The 18145-nt window shown below is 40.5% G+C and overlaps 1 protein-coding gene across 2 annotated transcripts in view; it reads left to right on the plus strand.

Annotated features, from left to right (window-relative positions):
• Positions 1-18145, plus strand: part of LOC114615335 (murinoglobulin-1-like) — a 50517-nt gene that overhangs the window by 11367 nt on the left and 21005 nt on the right. For both annotated transcript variants that reach the window (XM_028761054.1, XM_028761053.1), the window contains exons 9-14: positions 3151-3268; positions 3413-3522; positions 4174-4335; positions 13507-13737; positions 13932-13995; positions 16214-16362. In XM_028761054.1, the coding sequence (XP_028616887.1) occupies positions 3151-3268; positions 3413-3522; positions 4174-4335; positions 13507-13737; positions 13932-13995; positions 16214-16362 (834 nt within the window). The remainder of the gene's footprint in view (positions 1-3150; positions 3269-3412; positions 3523-4173; positions 4336-13506; positions 13738-13931; positions 13996-16213; positions 16363-18145) is intronic.

Consider the following 18145-nt stretch of genomic DNA (forward strand, 5'->3'; position numbering starts at 1 on the left):
GAAACTTCCATTCACACCTTCAAAGAATAAACATTTTTGGTGTTTTGGAATGTTCTATAAATATCTGTTAGGTACAAATGAAAAATTGATGTCATTTAGTTTGGATGATTCTGTCTTTTCTTTTTTTTTTTGACCATATACCCTATTGGAGAAATTAGGGTGCAGAAATCAACTATAACCACTGAGTTGGATTTCATCAGTGTCTTGAAATCTAGTGATATGCCTTTTATGAAAATGTGTGTTAGAGCTTGGTTCATACGTGTTTATAGTTGTAGTATCTTCTCAGTTAGTTGTTCCCTTTACAATGTGTCCTTCTTTATCTCATCTAATCAATTTTTGTTTAAAATCAGTTTGGTCAGATATCACAATAGTAATGCCTGCTTGTTTTCTGGCCTTTTGCTTTGAATAGTTTTCCAATATATGCACTCTGAGGTGGTGTCTATCATTGAATATATAATGAGTTTCTTGAAAACAACAAAAAGACTGATTTTGGTTTTTTTTAAGATTTATTCATTATGTATACAGCATTCTGCCTAGATGAGGGATGAGGGCATCATATCTCATTATAGATGGTTGTGAGCTACCATGTGGTTGCTGGGAGTTGAACTCAGGACCTTTGTAAGAACAGATAGTTCTCTTGACCTCTGAGCTATCTCTCCAGCCCCTGTGATTTTGTTTCTTAACCCATTCAACTCTCCTATGTCTTTTGATTGGAGAGTTGAGGCCATTGATATTTAATGTTATCACAAAAATGTGTGGGTTGATTGCTGCCATTTTACTTTTGGTACTACTTGTGCTTAATCCTATTTTATGTTTCAGTAACTATAGTTTCATTTGCTTGATTTCTGTGGCCGGTTGGCTTTGTTTATTCCTCTCTTCAGTCCAAAGCATTGTTTTTAGTATTCTTTGTAGAGCTGGTTTGATGGACATGAATTTTTTAGCCTGTTTATAGTCTTCCAGTTTTGTCAGTTTTAGAAACATCTTGAGTCTCATCAGTTCTTTATATCCAGAGCTTTATAAGTCTTGGATACATCCTGAGTCTTAGTAAGCCTCCTACCAGGTGGAATGTTTAAATTAAGATGAAATTTCTATACAACACCCTAATAATCATTTTTTTTTACCGGATGATCAATTAATGAGTTTGTGGTAGTAAAGTCACCCATTATTATTGTACCTGGACCTATCTATCCTTTGCTTAGTAGTGTTTCTCTTATGAAATGTGATGCATTGCCATGTTTACCCAGTATTTTTTTGGGGGGGGGTTATTCCTTTCACTAATAGATTGTGACTATTTAATTTCTTGTAACTAAATTTGGACTAGTCAATTTTATCATATATGAGTATTGATATTTCTATTTCTTCTCAGCTTGGATTTTTGTGATGTATCTCTTCCTAGCCTTTCAGTTTTGGGTGTGTGTGTGTGTGTGTGTGTGTGTGTGTTCTTTTTCATCTAATTGGCTAGCTTTGTCCCCTTTTTGACCATGAGATGTGTTTTATTTTTATCAATCATATCAATAATTTTCTATAATATCACAGGGCAAACCTATTACCCGGGAGGGTTCAAAATGCATCTGTGGCTTCTGTCAGTCTATCTTAAGGGTGATCTTTTTTCCACATCATGAGGGCGGGTCTCAGAGATGATGGGGTGGTGTGGGAAAATCCTCCTAAGCTTCTAGGAAATTTCACTTTTCATGTACTGTTCAATTGTTTCTTTGGTTGGCAGAGTGTTTTTCTCATGCATCCCGGTTTTCTTCAGCTTGGCCTTATTGAAGCTGGCAATTTCCCCCAATGGCCGTCCTGTCTGCTATTTTCTTACAACTCAAGTCTCATTCTGAGCTGGTGCTACAGGTTCTCCCACTCACATTGCTTCAGCAAGAGACCTACCCTGTGTGTCATAATAAAAGTGTTGAAATCATTTATACATAGGATTACTGTTGATAATTATGTGTTTATTTCTATGACTTTATAGGACGTTCTGGTTGGTTCAGATACTATTTATCTTTTATAAACTATCACATCTGTTGCTGATTTTCTCAGTCTTGTTCTGAATTGGTAGCATTCATATTTTCATCTGCTTGTTTAAATCCTCTTTGAGGTCACTAGTCATTTTTGAAACTAGACTACTGGATTTTTTGTCCAACATTATGACAACTGTGTATCCTAGGATTCAGTTAGTGAAGAGCTATACACTTTTGTACATGTCATGCTTCCCTGTTTGGTCATGTTTCCTGTATTTCTTTTTTTTAATTATGTTATTTATTTACTTTATATCCTGTTCACAGCATCCCCTCTCTTCTCTCCTCCAGTCCCTCCTCACCTCATCTCACCCCTCCTCCCTTCCTCTCAGAAAAAGGAAGGCCTCCCATTGATATCAACCAGCTTTAGCATATCAAGTTACAGCAAGACTAGGCACATCTTCTGTGAAGGTTGAACAGATGAGGCAGCCCAGAAAGGGGAAAGTGATCCAGACAAACTGCCATAACAGCAGAAAACCTGTTAAATGAAGTAAAGTATACTACTAAGCCAACAATAATTGTAACAATGAAAATTGGGGTGTGGAGAAGTAAGCTGTGAGGCTGAAATTCAATTAAGAACAAAATAATGATTCTGGTGACTCTTATCTTTCACAGTTCAGAATAATGTGAATTATTATGATGATTGTTCTTGTTCACAGAACTATACAGTGGCAATTGCTAAACATCATTTCACTCTGGAAATGGATTTCACATTACTTACTGGCACTAAGTATCAAGCCACCAGTTTCAGGCCTGCTGGCAAAATGTAGCACTGAGCTATGTCCATGCCTGTGGTTGCTATTTTAATAATAGAAAGTAATTATCAAATACTAATGGCATGCAAGTTAAGTGCTCCATTTGTTATAATTGTGAGTTTACTTAGTACCCCTTAATAGATATCACTTAATACTCAATGGATAATCGCTATTTTTATAAATGACTAAGCCAAGGCAGCATTGTGACTGGTCACCATCATGGCACACAGCAGCACAGCCTTTGACCTGAGTGCCATGCTTATAACCAGAACACCATGCACTGAGCGCTCATTTTTCTGAAAGAAGTCCTCATGTGTGGGTTTGAGTAGACCATGAATCTGAGCAGTGTGCCATGTTACCTTGCTTATCTCACATATCAGCTAGACAACAATGGGTGCACCACACAAGAAGCGAACATCACTGAGCTCCAGTTAAACAGAAGCTATTACAGAGTCCAGCTCCTTCGTGTGAATGCAACTGTTACAGAAGAAGGGACAGGTATGTGAGTGACCTAAGAATATAGAAGTTGAAGCTGTTAAAACTGACACCTTCTCCCATTGAGATGATGGTTCAAAAATGCAGAAAGCAAGCAACTCTCTAACTGGCTTGGGCTTTCAATGTTGTCACTAATTTCTTCTTCAGGATTGGAGTTCAATGGATCTGGAACAACTAAAATTGAAAGAACCACAAGCAAGCTCATATTTCTGAAAGCAGATTCACACTTCAGACATGGGATTCCATTCTTTGTGAAAGTAAGGTGCTTATTGGTTTATAGATTGTTAAGCTGTAAGGTGATACCTCAACCGAGGCCATTATGCTCAATGTTAAACCTGTCTGACATCATTGGTTGCAACTCAAGAAATGCAGCTTAGTGGTGGAGTTTGTACATCACATGCCCAAGCACTTGAGTTTAAATTCCAGAGCTAAACTAAAGACTTATAAAGATTATCAAGAGGTTCCAAATCTAAAACATATCCTGCAAGTTTTTATTGATAACTACTGATCCTCAAAATCTTAAAGGCCAAAGTGTCCCTGTGCTTCAATGGTGAAGCACGCTCTCCATTAGCCTGTGCACCCTCACAAGTTGTACTTATGATTGTGTCAGAGCATCTTTTCCCTGTAGTTTATACAATAGATTCATTGACAGTTTCTTATGAAAAATAGGAGAACAGAAAGCATCTATAAAGCATCTGTTATGAAGTTAAGAATATGATACCTTCAGTCCCTTCAGCCCTACTTTCACAGCACAGCTAGGTCTGCTGGTATAGATTTTTGAAAAACAGTTTTTGCATGCTGAATTAGTTGATTCAGCTTTGGAATCTTTATATAATACTGAAACAGGGTTTTCTCTTATATTCTGTGTCGTTTTCATGCCTAGACTATACTTTTCTTGTTCAATTTAGGTCCACCTAGTGGATATCAAAGGAGCTCCTATCCCAAATAAGCAAGTCTTCATCAAAGCTCAAGAAATTAGCTACACAGATGCTACCACCACTGATCAGCATGGCCTGGCAAAGTTCTCCATAGACACCAGCGGCATCTCAGGCTATTCCCTCAATATCAGAGTAAGTCAGAAATGAGGAGGGAACAAGGCACAAGGTGAGGCTTTGCAACAGTGTGAACTCAACAATTTGTAGCTTAATGAAAAAATATTCCATGCCAAACTCTCTTACTTTAGGGAAAAACACAAAAAGTTTCTGACCATTGATAAAAGTATGATCATACGTTGTGAACACATTTTTAACACAATATTTTTTCATAGCCTCTTTTACTTTATTTATGTTTTAAATATCTCAAGTTAGGACTTTCAAGTAAAGAAAAAATGATTAAAAGTCGATTTTTATCTATTTAGTCAAGGATACATGCTGTGTATCCTCAAATTCATTACCTCTGTGTGATACCAACATCTTCATGCTTTGTCTCTTAACTGGGTTCCAGAAGCCTTGAAAGATGTGGCCATAATTCTTTAGTTTTTCTTTACTACTCATTAGGTATAATAATAATTTTTCATTATCAGTAATCAATGACATTTTTCTTTCACTGTATCTAATCTATTAGTGAATCTTCCCACTTGGGTTTTTATTTAGCTTATTGACCTGTTTATTTCTCAGATTTCCATTTTTTAAAATTTCGTAAGAATTTTTGTTTGCTGATTTCTTGGGTAAAATCTATAATCTCTTCTTTACTCCATTTGGCTGTGTGTGTGTGTGTGTGTGTGTGTGTGTGTGTGTGTCTGTGTGTGTGTGTGTGTGTGCGCACGCGCGCACGCACGCGCACGCGCATGTGTGAGTGTCCAATTTTGTCATTAATAATTTTTAAAATTAGACTTGTAAACTTTATATAATATTTCATGTACTTCAATAGCTTTGAGTTCAGTTATTTAGAAAATTAGAGCTTTGGGTAAGACATATTGTTTCTTCATATTTCTTCTATTTTGATGTTATAATTTATACATCTGTAGTGTATGGCTATAAAACATCCACTATTATAAGCATATTTTATAAGAGTAGCTCTCTTTAAAGGCAAACCCCAGAAATATGGAGGACATTTGAATAAATTCATCAACACCAAAGCAAATCAGATGTTTAATTTAACAACAATGAAAAACAGCCACTGTTCCCCCAATTCTAATGACTAGAGAGTGGAAAATTCAATGTAAGTTAAACAGTTAAATTCAAAAAATAGAGGTAAACTTTATTACTCAAGTAGAAGTAAGAGGAGTCTGAGGAAAAAGAAAAAAGAATTTACACAGTCTACAGGGAATAAAATTCTACACTAAATAATCAGATAGCTATCAAGTAAATAATGAAGTGTTTATAAAAAGATAAAGAGAAAGAGACTATATTCTATGGGTGTGTGGTGAGGTATAGGGGAAGGGGATGTCTCAGCAGGCCCATGCTGAGACATCCCTTCCCCTGAGGGACCTGCCACATAATGGTATAGATAGAATAGAGTTTAATTAGATCATGGGGAGGGGAGTTAAGAGGGTAGTAGAGTCAGAGAGAGGCAGAGAGAGAGAGAGAGAGAGAGAGAGAGAGAGAGAGAGAGAGAGAGTATAGAGAAGAAGAGGCCAGCCATGAGCACATGAAGAGAGGGGAACTGAAGGGGAGAGAGCAAGAGAGAGAGGAGGGGGCAAGCAGTCCCTTTTATAGTGGGCCAGGCCTATCTGGCTGTTGTCAGGTAACAGTCAGGGTGAAGGTTAGACAAAATGCTAACATTCCCCTGTTTTGGTTTAATTAAAAATAAAAATTAGAAAGAGGTGATGGTGAAGCAGGAATAGGGTCGTCGTGGTATCTGGTTACCTCCTGCTGACATTGGGGCGACATGTCTCTAGGGAACCTAGAAGAATGGGTATGGGGGATGTTTGTCCAGTCTTGGGAGAGTTGGCTGTTTCCTGCTGTCCAGGGTCTGTGATACCATCTGAGAATAGGTCAGAAGGAACAGGTCCAGTAGAACTAACTGTCTGTGTCTGTGACAGGAGATTTGGAAATTGCTTCTCTGGAGCTGTTCTGGATATGTCTAGACTTGACAAGATGTAGGGAACAAGATTAAGTATGTTTGGGAAAAAGAAAATTTTTTCTAATATGTACATTTGAAACCCAGAGGGTCCCCACCTTTTGGAATAAGTAGTAAGTGGTAACTTCAAGCAGATGTGCTTATCTGGATAGAGTCTATTTGGTCCATGAGAGGTAGATCTGAGTGGGTTTCCTGTAGCTTATAAGTTTACAAAACAGATAACAGCATGAGTTAACAATATGAGCAGTCTTTAAGATGAACCTTTGCTGGATCGTATAGCGGAATGTTTTATTAGAGTTAGGCAAGTTTATAGGAACTCAGATAATAGGACAGTGGCATAGCAAGAAGAGGAAATATGAAGGGTTTACTTGACAAAAACTGAGTTTGGGTAATGAGGTAACATTACATCTGTGAAAGTTTAGCTGTCAATGTAGTTAGAAGTCTGAGAAAGAATGGACAACAATCTACCAGTTATATATTATTTTTAAAAATGACAGAGTCCACTAGCCAACAGTTCACATGGTCTCCATAGTTTCTTGGGTGGAATCAGTCTGGCTTTCAAGCACAGAAGACGCAGAGCTTTCTCTCTGTGGGATGGATAAGAGTGACATGAGAAATGACTTACCTTGGTTTATCCAAGTCCTTTGACTCAGGGCATCCAGTTTTTTCCACTGTGTTTTTCAGTGATCACCATCCGGGCAGTATCTTCTTGGTATGTTCACATCTTCTGAGACCATCTTGGGTCAACTGTTAGAGACTTTGGGAATTCTGTCATAATCTTAAATATATTATTGGCAGACTTTTGACAAGATTGAGGGCCATATCGATTGATTACAACTGCATAATTTAATGCTAGTAGTAGAAATCTATCAAGACAGGATATGAAAGAAGATCTTAAGTAGCTAGCTAAGTAGTAGATACTTAGTATCTTAAGTAGTACTTAAGTAGTACTTAATCTTAAGTAGGTTGTGTAGGTAGAGAAAAGCACATTTTTGTATTAGCAAAGAAACATTTGTCTAGAACCAAAATAAGAAAGCTGGCAGCAGTGGCATAAAATATGGTGACAGAAAATGAGTTTGTCCAGACAGGTTCAGGCCTGTGACACAAACTGAGCACACATCCAGACTGTGGGAACAGGCCAGGGTTGGGAACATGGATAGGTAAGAGCTTGGGAAACCTTTTCCATTCATCAGACCTCTGGCAGTGTTGTGAAGATCTGTTAAAATATATGTCCGAAGACATCACAGCACTCATTGGGGCATTATTGAATTATTCATACCAGTGTCCTGAGGATAATTCAATGACCAAAATTTCCAGCCAGGCTAGAGGCCTAAGTCATCACTAAGGACCCCTAAAGGCTATACACAGTAAGTCCCAACTTAGCAGAAAGTGTTCCTACCCTAGGTCCAGGGCTTTAAAAGGCTGCAAGAGCCAAGAGTGGGGGAGGTGCAAGAGCCATTTTCGCGGGGTGTCGTCACACAAGGATCTGGATGGCCATTGAAATGTGTGTGCTTGTGGGTGGTTTTGTTAGAGGCTGGGTGACAGCAGACTCTGTGGTGGAAGTCTATGAGTCCCACACCAGCCCTTGGGTGGTGGTGGTTCTGTGTGGCAGGGCCTTGACATCAGCAGCTGTAGCTGCGCAGTGGCCCTCGGATTGCTCCCCCACTGCACCTGCCATGATGTGGGCAGCATGTTGCGGGCTCGGTGGCTGTAGCTCCACGGCAAAATTGGCGGGTTGGAGCTGTGGGCGACAGGTCATGGTTCCAGGGTTGTGCTATGGGCCCTGAGCTGAGGCAGAGGTGCTGAGGTCAGTCCACACTGCTGCAGGGCAGGACTTCCTACTAGCAGCCAGAAATCGATGCCCAGTGCCTCCTGGCGAAGTCCAAGGTGTGCAGGGGAAAGGAAGCATGATTTGTATCACAGCAACGTGCATGCTAGCTATTCTTATGGAGGACAGCACGACTAGCACTCACTTAACAGGTCCAGAGAGGGGGAGAGAGAGTGCCTCCCTCGAAAGCCTTTCCAACAGGTGATTGCACACCATGGGAAAGCAAGTCGCAGACAGGACACAAGGAGCAGGGCCCAACCAGAAGCAGAGCTAAGGAACAGAGTGGGGAGGGGAGCAAGCAGGGTCTCAGGAAGGGGGCAGGGCTAAGCCCACTTTTCAGGCAGCAGGCTGCGTATGAGGAAGAGAGTGGGGGTGTAGAGAGATATTGTTCTCTGTTAACTATGATCTAGACCAAAACATCCCAGTAAGTAGAGATCAGACAGCGAAAAGACTGACCCCTGGGCAAGACACATGGGGACTGAGGACTAAGACTTGGAGTCAGTGCTCCTGAGAGAGGAGTTTGCCCAGGCCTGGCTTGGAATTCTCAGCCAAGACAAAAAAGCTGTCTCAAAGGGAGAGGTTAATCTCACCCAGGGGAAGGAGTCCTAGAATAAGGGCCAATGAAAGACTGAATGTCTCTCATCCTAAAGGAAAACACAGGGGTAGTTCCAAGCTCAAGGACTGTCCCCTGGGACCATGAGGACATTTAGTCTGACCAGTGGGAGATTGGGGAGTCTTACCAGTTCTAGGAAGCATGAATCTCTTGTGGTAGCTGAGGTGGGTTGCAAATCTGCAGATTGTCTACATCTGAGTGATGACACCAATGATGTGTTTATTAAAAGATAAAAAGAAAGACAATATGTTCTGTGAGTGTGTGGTGTAGTATGGGGAGAAGGAGATGTCTCAGTGGGCCCATGGGAAGGCATCCCTTCTCCCTGAGGGACCAGTCCCAAGATGGCATAGTATAGAATAGAATTTATTTAGGGCATGGAGAGGGGAGGTAAGAGGGTAGTAGAGGCACAGAGGTGGAGAGATAGAGAAAAAGAGAGAAAGACAGACAGAGAGAGAGAGACAGAGAGTAGAGAAATAGAGGCTACCCATAATAAAAAAAAAAATAGAGGCTACTCATAAACCTAACCCATGACCATGTGGAGAGAAGGGGAAGGGAAGGGGAGAGAGCAAGAGAGGAGGAGGGAGCCAGGACTACCTGGCTGTTGCCAGGTAACTGTAGGGAGGAGCATACCTGGCTGTTGCCACATAACTGTGTGGGTGGAATTTACACAGAATGCTAACAAATAATGTACCTTATGCTGTACTTCAAAGTGTTAACACCACTAGAACAGGAAAACTACAAAATTAATGAAAGGAAGAAAATAATAAATATGGCTGAAAGTAATGATGGGGACCAAAGGGAACAGTAAAAAGGTCCAGTGAAACCAACAATGATTCTGAAATCACCTAGATAAGTGAATTTGATTAGCCCTCATCTAAACCCAATGAGAGTTAAAACCCAAATTAGCAAAGTAGAGTTAACTATTACAGTACATACTATGAAATCCATAGGGTTCTTAGAGAATAATCTGAAAACCTTCGTTCCAATAAATTAAAAACATCCAGAAGAAACAAATGAATTGCTGGATATTAATATTCTACCAAAAGTGAGCCAGAAGGATATAAAAAACCTAAACAGATAAGCAATGAGAAATAAGATTGAAGAAATAATTAAAGGAACACAGCACAAAAGATCTGAGACTGGGAAGAACTCATTGCTGAATTGAACCAAACTTCACTAAAGAAATATTATTGTGACTTCAGGTCTGGGCCCAAGCATAGAGCAGGTCACAGGCAGCAGCTCTGTACCCAACTCCAGAAAACCGAGAGAAAGAGGGACTCCCAGGAGCTTTAACTCAGGCAGCATCCCAGGTAAAACTGAATCACCCATGAAGTCTGCTGTTAGAAGTTCTAATCCAGATGCTGGCCTCCAAACTTATACTACTCAGACCTTTGAAGGGCCACTGACAAGAACATCAAACAGCTAGAGATTGACATCACTAATCTGAAGAAATCCCTCGTTTCACTGTCTGAAGAGACCTCCTAAAATCGCAAAGATCCTTATTGGACTTGATTTACTCTATTATAATAGAAAAGGCTGTGTACAGCTCTTGATTGTGTACAGCCCTTAAAGAAGAAGGTTGCCTTTACATAGACAAGACAAGGAGGGTTAAAGATAACATGAAATAGGTCAGTGAAGGCCCTAAGAAAAATCAGAGAGAGAAAGAGACAGATGAATGCTGGTACATGAATTGGTTTTCAGCCTCTCCAAGGTTGTCAACTCTATTTCCTCCCATCTTGGGGCCATTATTTGGGTTCTTTTTGCTTTTTTCTGCTGGTCCCTGGCCCTCAAATAGGCGGACTAACTCTGTGATACAGCAGATAAATAATTTGGTAGCAAAACCTACTCAGATACATTATCATAAGTTAGCTATGGAGGACCATGAGACTCAAGATGAGGTTGTTACCTTATACAGGGTGTTTCCAAAACCCAACTCCACCCAACCTAAAAGGGGGGACTTCTGCCCCTAGACTAAGCAGAGAGGGGCCACCCAGAACCCCATCTGAATCTGACAGGCGATCTGAATTCTTGCTTAGGCTGTGAGGCTAAGCACTGCAAGGGAATATAAATAAAAGATAAAAATATCTATCTGAGTTCCCTGAGGGACAAGCCTGACTGCATAGGGGTTGATGTCAAAAGTATCCCCTCTCCAGGAAAAAGACATTGGGACGGGTATGACCCTCATGTCTCACTGGACAACGACAGGGGGACTGGAGCCATTACAAGGTCCCCTTCAAATACTGGAGGTTAGGCCTCTATCCCCCGCCTTCGCAAGTTTAGAATTGCCACAGCCCTTCTGTACTTAGAGAAGGGAGGAGATGTCAGGGGCAGTCCTGCTTACCCACTGTAGGCCTAAAATCAGCCATAGGCCTAAAATCAGGAATAGGCCTGTCATACATGTATACTAACACCAAGTCTTGGGTCTCTGTGGAAAAACATTGAAACAGATGGCTATAAGGTAATGTAGACAGGCAGCTTTTGTGGAAATTTACAAGCCTGAGTAGTCATAGACCTTGTAAATAGGTAGCCTTTGTGGATAATACTAACTTAGATAAGGACAAATGAATCATAGACAGAGTCATAGTGACCTGTCCCCTGAACCTTCACCCAGCCGATACCCGGTTCTGAATGATATCTGTATTCCCCCTGAACACCCACACTCCAGTGTCATTCCCTTCCCCACATCCTGCCTTTCTGTGTTTATAACCCCTGTGTGAATGAACTACGATTTGAGAAAAAATAAATTATATAAAAATAAAAAATAAATAAATAAATAAAAGAAATATTATTGTATAAAGATTCAAAAGAAGAAATGCCTCCAAAGCCATTCTATGAATCTAGAATAGCTGTGAGACAAAAACTAGAAGAGGATGCAGTGACAAGAAATCGTCAGACTAATTAATAAAGGAAAGTCTGAGTTCAAATTCCTCCATGTCAAATTCAACCACACATTAAGCAAATCATGTACCATGATCAAACTGATTTCATAATAAAATGACATGGATGGTTTCACATTTGTAAGCTGACAACTGTAAATGGCATATAAATAGAATCAAGAGTTAAAATGACATGATCATCTCAGTAGATCCAACAAATAGTCTATTTTTAAGACCTTAATGACAAGTCGTCATGAAACGCATGCAAAGATGCTCAGGACATGTGACTCTCAATAAAATGCAGACTAACACTATGCTGAAAGTTCATCTCACCCATCAAAATGGCTATCATCAGGAAAGCAAATGTTGGCAATGTTATAGGAACAAAGGAACCTATAGGCACAACTGGTGCAAAGGTAAATTAGTATGACCATTAAGCTCAGAGCTTCTACAAAATTCCAAAGGGAAGTCAGTATAAGGTACAGGTATCCCTTGGCCATATATATGCACATAAAAATTAAAGCTAACATTTGTTAGAGACATCTACATCCCATGGCTATCTCAGCAGTTCTCAGCACAGTTGGGCTATGGAGTCAACTTTAATGCCTATTGGTGGATGAGTGTTTACAGAGAATCTCTTGGGCAATATATGGAAGCATCACTTGTCAATAAAATGCTGTTGGACTATTAGCTTAGGCAGGAAATAAGGGGGTGGAAGTTCCAGTACAGGGAGAATGTCAGGGATAGAGTCAGGCATGGAAGATTCACCCCAAACTGAGGAGAGGTAACCAACAGAAAAGAATGAACAGGGTAATTGAATTAGGGGCTAACAGGAGAAGCCAAAGCTTTTGGACTAGACAATTATTCATAATAATGCAGTCTCAGAGTCATTATTTCATGAACTTGGGCACAAGTGGGAAAGCCCACCATTACATGAGTGGATAGAGAAAATTGGAAATATGTGTATATTGGATTTTACTCAAATATTTATCAGAGAGTCTTCTTGTCTACAGAGAAATGAATGTATTTAGAAATTGTTGATATAAAGAAGTATAAGACTAGGAGAAATTATCCCCCATATGTCCCCGATATGTCCCCCTTGTGTACCCTCTTTGTGCCCCACATGTGGAATCTAGTGAAAGAACAGGAATGAAAGCAGAGAGGGTCTATTAAGGAGGAAGGGAACCGGAGGGAAACGTAGGATTGGATACTAGGATGAATGAGCACTCTCAGAGTACGTTACATTAATATATGAAATGTTTCAAAATAACGAACCCATTATTTTGCACATTCATAATGCACTAAAATTCATATATGTAAAATGTTTTCATTATGTATTAGATGCACAATAAATGTTTCCTTTGTCTCATAAAACTAATACACTTCCCTTTTCTCTCGTCCCTGGTGTAAATATTTGCCTCAATTCTAAAAATTCAGGATGTTAGACATCAATCCATTTAATAAAATTCCCTTCCACTTTGAAAAAAAGATGTACATAATATTCAAACATTAACTGACAAAGAAAAATATGTTGATTGATCACAGAATGGAGATTCTGCCTGCTAGGCAATCTACAGCACAGTTCGTCTCGCCAGCAAGAACACACGCGGACACACATCAGGATCCTTCCCCAGGAAAACGTTTATTCCAAAAACAAAATGGTGGAAGACCTCAAGCCTGGAAAAGGCACGGTTTATATACCCTTAGAGCAGCGTATTCACCTCTGATTGGCTGCTTCCGTAGCCCGCCAAAACACCCTGGGATGGGCTATGACTTTTGGCGCGCTTTTACCATGGCACATGCGCAGTTTACTTGTTTACTAGGAAGAATCCCGGACGCCAGCGCAATGGCGGATTCTGCCAGCCCACGCACGGCTTCTTACAGTACTTTGTTGTTTTTCCAGGTCTACAACATGGAACAAAATTCATGCTCCCATTCCATTTGCATAGAAGAAACACATGCAGAGGCACACCATGTGGCCTATGCTGTTTACTCCCTCAGCAGGAGCTACATCTACCTTGAGACAGAGTCCAGCAGCATCTTGCCCTGCAACCAGATTCACACAGTTCAGGCACATTTTATTCTGAAGGGGAAGAACTTGGGAGTGCTGACAGAGCTCCTTTTCCACTACCTGGTAAGTTCTGGCTCCAAATTGAAGGAAGAAAAAAAAAAAGTTCTCCTCTCCTGACCATGTCTCTCCTGACACATTGAGTTCTAGGCTGGGGATTTCTGCCTGGAATACAATAGATTCTTCTATGTCTTCTAGCACAATTAGAAGAAAGCCTTGTAAAATATAGATGTAAGCTTGGAAAATACTTTCCATTTTAGGTCATGGCCCAGGGCAGCATCATCCAGACTGGAAACCACACTCATCACGTGGAGCCAGGAGAATGTAAGTGTCTCCCACACAGTAACATTTCTCCAACTGAGAGTCCACATACTCACCAAGGGAATCTTACCACTGAGCAGCTAACAGTGCCCCCATCATGCTTGTGTGTCTCCATAGACACTCTCCACAGTAGGAACTCATGGCTCTGCTGTCCAATGTATGCTCTCACTCATGACCTTCAGGAAAAAGTCTCAGAGTCCCAAACCGAGTATCATTCAACATGGAGAAATATGTGTTGTGAATATGTACCCCCTGAATACACACAGTACTCCAAGATACATTCTACATGAGGAACCTATGCATTCACATGCAGATTAACCCCAAGGAAAATGAGTTATTTTAGTGTCTATTCAAAAAAAACTGGAGGGTGCCAGCCTTGGTCCTTACCATTCTAGCTACACTGATTTTCATGTATTTGATTCATTTTTATTATTTTCAAATAGTGTGTGAGGTGCATGTGGGTAACTATGTGCATGTCACTACAAGTACTCTAATAGCCAGAGGCATCAGATCTCCTGGATATCCTGCAGCCAGAATTACAGAGTTCTGAGCACCCTGGTGTAGATGCTGGGAATCAAACCTGGGTCTTCTGGAAGAGAATCAAGTGATCTTTACTTCTGAACTATCTCTCCTTTCCTTTATTTTTACTTTTAAAGACATTTTATTTATTCTTTGAAAGTTACATATATTTATACAATGTATTTTAATCATACCCTCTCCCAACTAATCCCTCTACCCCAATTCCTCCCTACCTACTTCACCAGGCCCTTTCCCTACGTTATGTCTTTTTTTTCTTTAACCTGTTGAGTTCAGTTAGTGCTACTCATACATGATGAGGTATTGGGCCAGCCCCTGAAACATGGACAATCTACCAGGGACTTCACCACTGATGAGATCTGACTCTTCCTCCCCTCAGCAGCCATCTACTGTCAATAGCTCCTCAGCTAAGAGTGGGTCTTCACAAACCCCTCCCCTTCCATACTGGAATATTGATTGGCTTGTTGTTGGTAAGATCTTGGGCAGGGACCCATAGCTGCTATGACTTTGTGAGTGATGTCATCCTGTCATCTCCTGGTGATACTTGCTCAGTTCTAACAAAATGTGACTCATCTGTCACTCCCTGAATAGGGCCTCTTGCACCCGCTTCTATTAAGATCCCAAGTTATCACTGAATCCTGGTAATATCGATGCTCTGTTTTTGCCATCCTTTCCTTCCCAAAGTGCACCTACCACATGCAAACACATGTTCTATACTTTACCTTTTATTATTCATTTCTCTCTATGGCCATATCAACTACATGGAGCACAGTTGAAACCGTATATTATTTACAGAAGTCTCACTCATGTTAGAGACAGTAAAACTCTTCTTTATATTGAATTAAAAACAGGACTTATTAGGAATAATTATGTCATTACTCTAATAGCTTAAAAAGTATTATTGCCGCTGGCTAATAGCATGTTTTAGATGTAAACCTGCTTGCTCCATACAGTCACAGATATCTTTCAAGTAATTTCTAGAAGTGGTAAATAGTCAGTGAATGCTCAACAAATTTACTGAAAAGGAGTTTTCTTACTACTGATCAATTATGAAAATTATTTAGTTATTTATTGAAATATACAATTAGTTCTTTAGCAGATAATAAGTGGGAATCATAGCACTCAACTTGAGAAGGCTAACGAATCCCCTCAGGTTCAACAGAAACAATGAGAGATTTTGAAATTACATAATTTTTTTCTCAAGAGATGTAAATACTGTGAACATTGCATTGAGAAAAAGTTTAATACCAAAAATATGCTTATTACTGCCAAATGTGGCTTGGTCCTCTGAGATAATTATTAATTTTAAGCTTCCCGAGTACCAGGCTTTCCTCTCTGTTAGTCTTCCTTTTACCTGAATAATAAGTGAGACATGAGCCACAGTTGTCTCATCCCTTTTTATAACAGGAATATCTAACATGCTGTTTGGGAAGCTAAGGAATAAAAGAGATAAGAGGTTAGCATATGTCTAGCTGTAAATAACCAAGATAACTTTTGACAGTGAACATCTTGGTGGAAGACATCTTTGTGATATCCTCCTGAGATCATTAGCATGCAAACAACCAACTGCAGGACAGGAAGACTGTCTTATACAAACTGACAGTCCTCCAAATCCCTGTGTTCAGTTATTTGGGTTTTCCTGTCAGTAGTCTGACCCATAACCGTCATTTCCCATTCCCTCCAGCTGCAGTAAAAGGCAGCTTTGCCTTGGAGATCCCTGTGGAGTTCAGCATGGTCCCCATGGCTAAAATGCTCATCTACACCATCCTGCCTGATGGAGAAGTGATTGCAGATTCTGCAGCATTTGAAGTTGAAAAGTGTCTTCGCAACAAAGTGAGGGATTTGTTACCTAAGATTTCTATTTAAAAGGGGGAGGGGAGTCTTAAGGACACAGATTTTTATGCTAAACCCAGTCACTGGTGTGTGCCTCAGTGGCAAAGATGTGGACAGTACCAGTGTGCCAGATTTCATTTCACAAACTCCACACATGATCAGAGGTTTAAGAGAGAGGAAGCAAGGAAGTGGAGAGCAAGAACTGAATCCTTAATAACTAATTTAAAGTTGTATAACTTACATTTTCATTGTATTTATCTGTGTGTGCACATGTGCATCTGAATGTACACATGTGGAGGAAAGAGAACAAGTTTTAGAAGTCTATGCTGTCCTTCCTCATGAGTCTGAGTGGTCAAGCTCAGCTCAACAGGCTTCTCAGCAGGCACCTTTACCCATTGAGCTATCTCAAAGACCCTTAATGTCATAGTCTTACATGAGACCAGTCATGGGATCCAGGCCTTTCAATTGTTAGTATAGTTTTTTCCCCTCCAGTTTTTCCTTATGACTTTTCTGTATGTGTGATAAGAACATAAGACCCTTGAATTTCATGACACAGCATATTGGATGTGTGCTGAAACATAGATCTTCAGTACCTATTCACATTAGGCAGTTGGAACTACGTCTGTTGGTGAGCATCTGTGCTTTCCTTACTCTAGAGTAGTTAATAACACTTTTGATCTGTTTTCATCAGCCCCTTTGAATACAACTCAGTCCATGGCAGTTTGCTTTAGTGTCTGAAATGAAATAGGAAGCACTGAGAGATGAAGGCGAATGATAGATGATCTGGTAGCCAGACAGAGGAACAAATGTAGACAGAGAGGCAGTATTCCAATTAGAATACTGATTTTTCCACCCCAGATATGAGATTAATCATGAAAAAGTCCTTTCAAATAAGTAACTTTGTTGGGTGGTTATAACGTGAGCCTTTAATTCCAGCACTCGGAGGAAGGCAGGTTTCAGAGTTCAAGGCCGGCTTGGTCTACAGAGTGAGTTCCAGGACAGTCAGGGCTACACAAAGAAACATTGTCTCAAAAACCTCACCAGACAGACAGACACACACACACACACACACACACACTCACACATACTCACACATAGACAGAGACACATAAATAGACACAGAGAGAGACAGAGGCAGAGTCAGAAAGACAGAGAGACAGAGATGGAGAGAGAGGGAGGGAGAGATGGGGAGGGTAGAGGGAAAAGAAGGGGAGATGGAGAGAGAGGGAGGAAGTATAGCTTTAGGACTAAAATGCTGACTCAGGAGGTAATAGCACTGCACTGAATTCTGATTCCAGCACACATATAAAAGCCAGGCAGACCACAGGGTACTATAACCCCTGAAGGCTAGAGGCAGGAGAATGGCTGGGACTTGCTGCTGCCAGTTTAGCTCCAGGATTATGAGGGGCATTCTCAAAAGAATAAGTGAGAGAGTGGGAGCAAGACACCACACCCTCCTCTGGCCTCTGCTGGGTGCATGGGTACATACACCTGAACACGCATGTGCATGACAACACAGTCACATATATGTCCACACACACCAAAGATGAGCTGTCTGCAAGAACTTCAGGGAATCGAAATAGTCCTTTGTTGCTTTGGAGTTCGAGTGACACGTTTCCTGTCTTCTTAAATCAATTCCAGGGTAGAAAAGGGTATCAACGAACTTCAGTTGTGTTTCTGACTGTATTCATAATCTGGAAAAACAGATGTGTGCAGAGTTCCAGGGTGACTCCTAGTGTCAGGTTTCAGATCTGCAATAGCAGGAACCCCACTCCCACCCAAC

Source organism: Grammomys surdaster, unplaced genomic scaffold (genome assembly GCF_004785775.1).
Source record: "Grammomys surdaster isolate TR1022 unplaced genomic scaffold, NIH_TR_1.0 126660, whole genome shotgun sequence".
NCBI lineage: Eukaryota > Metazoa > Chordata > Mammalia > Rodentia > Muridae > Grammomys > Grammomys surdaster.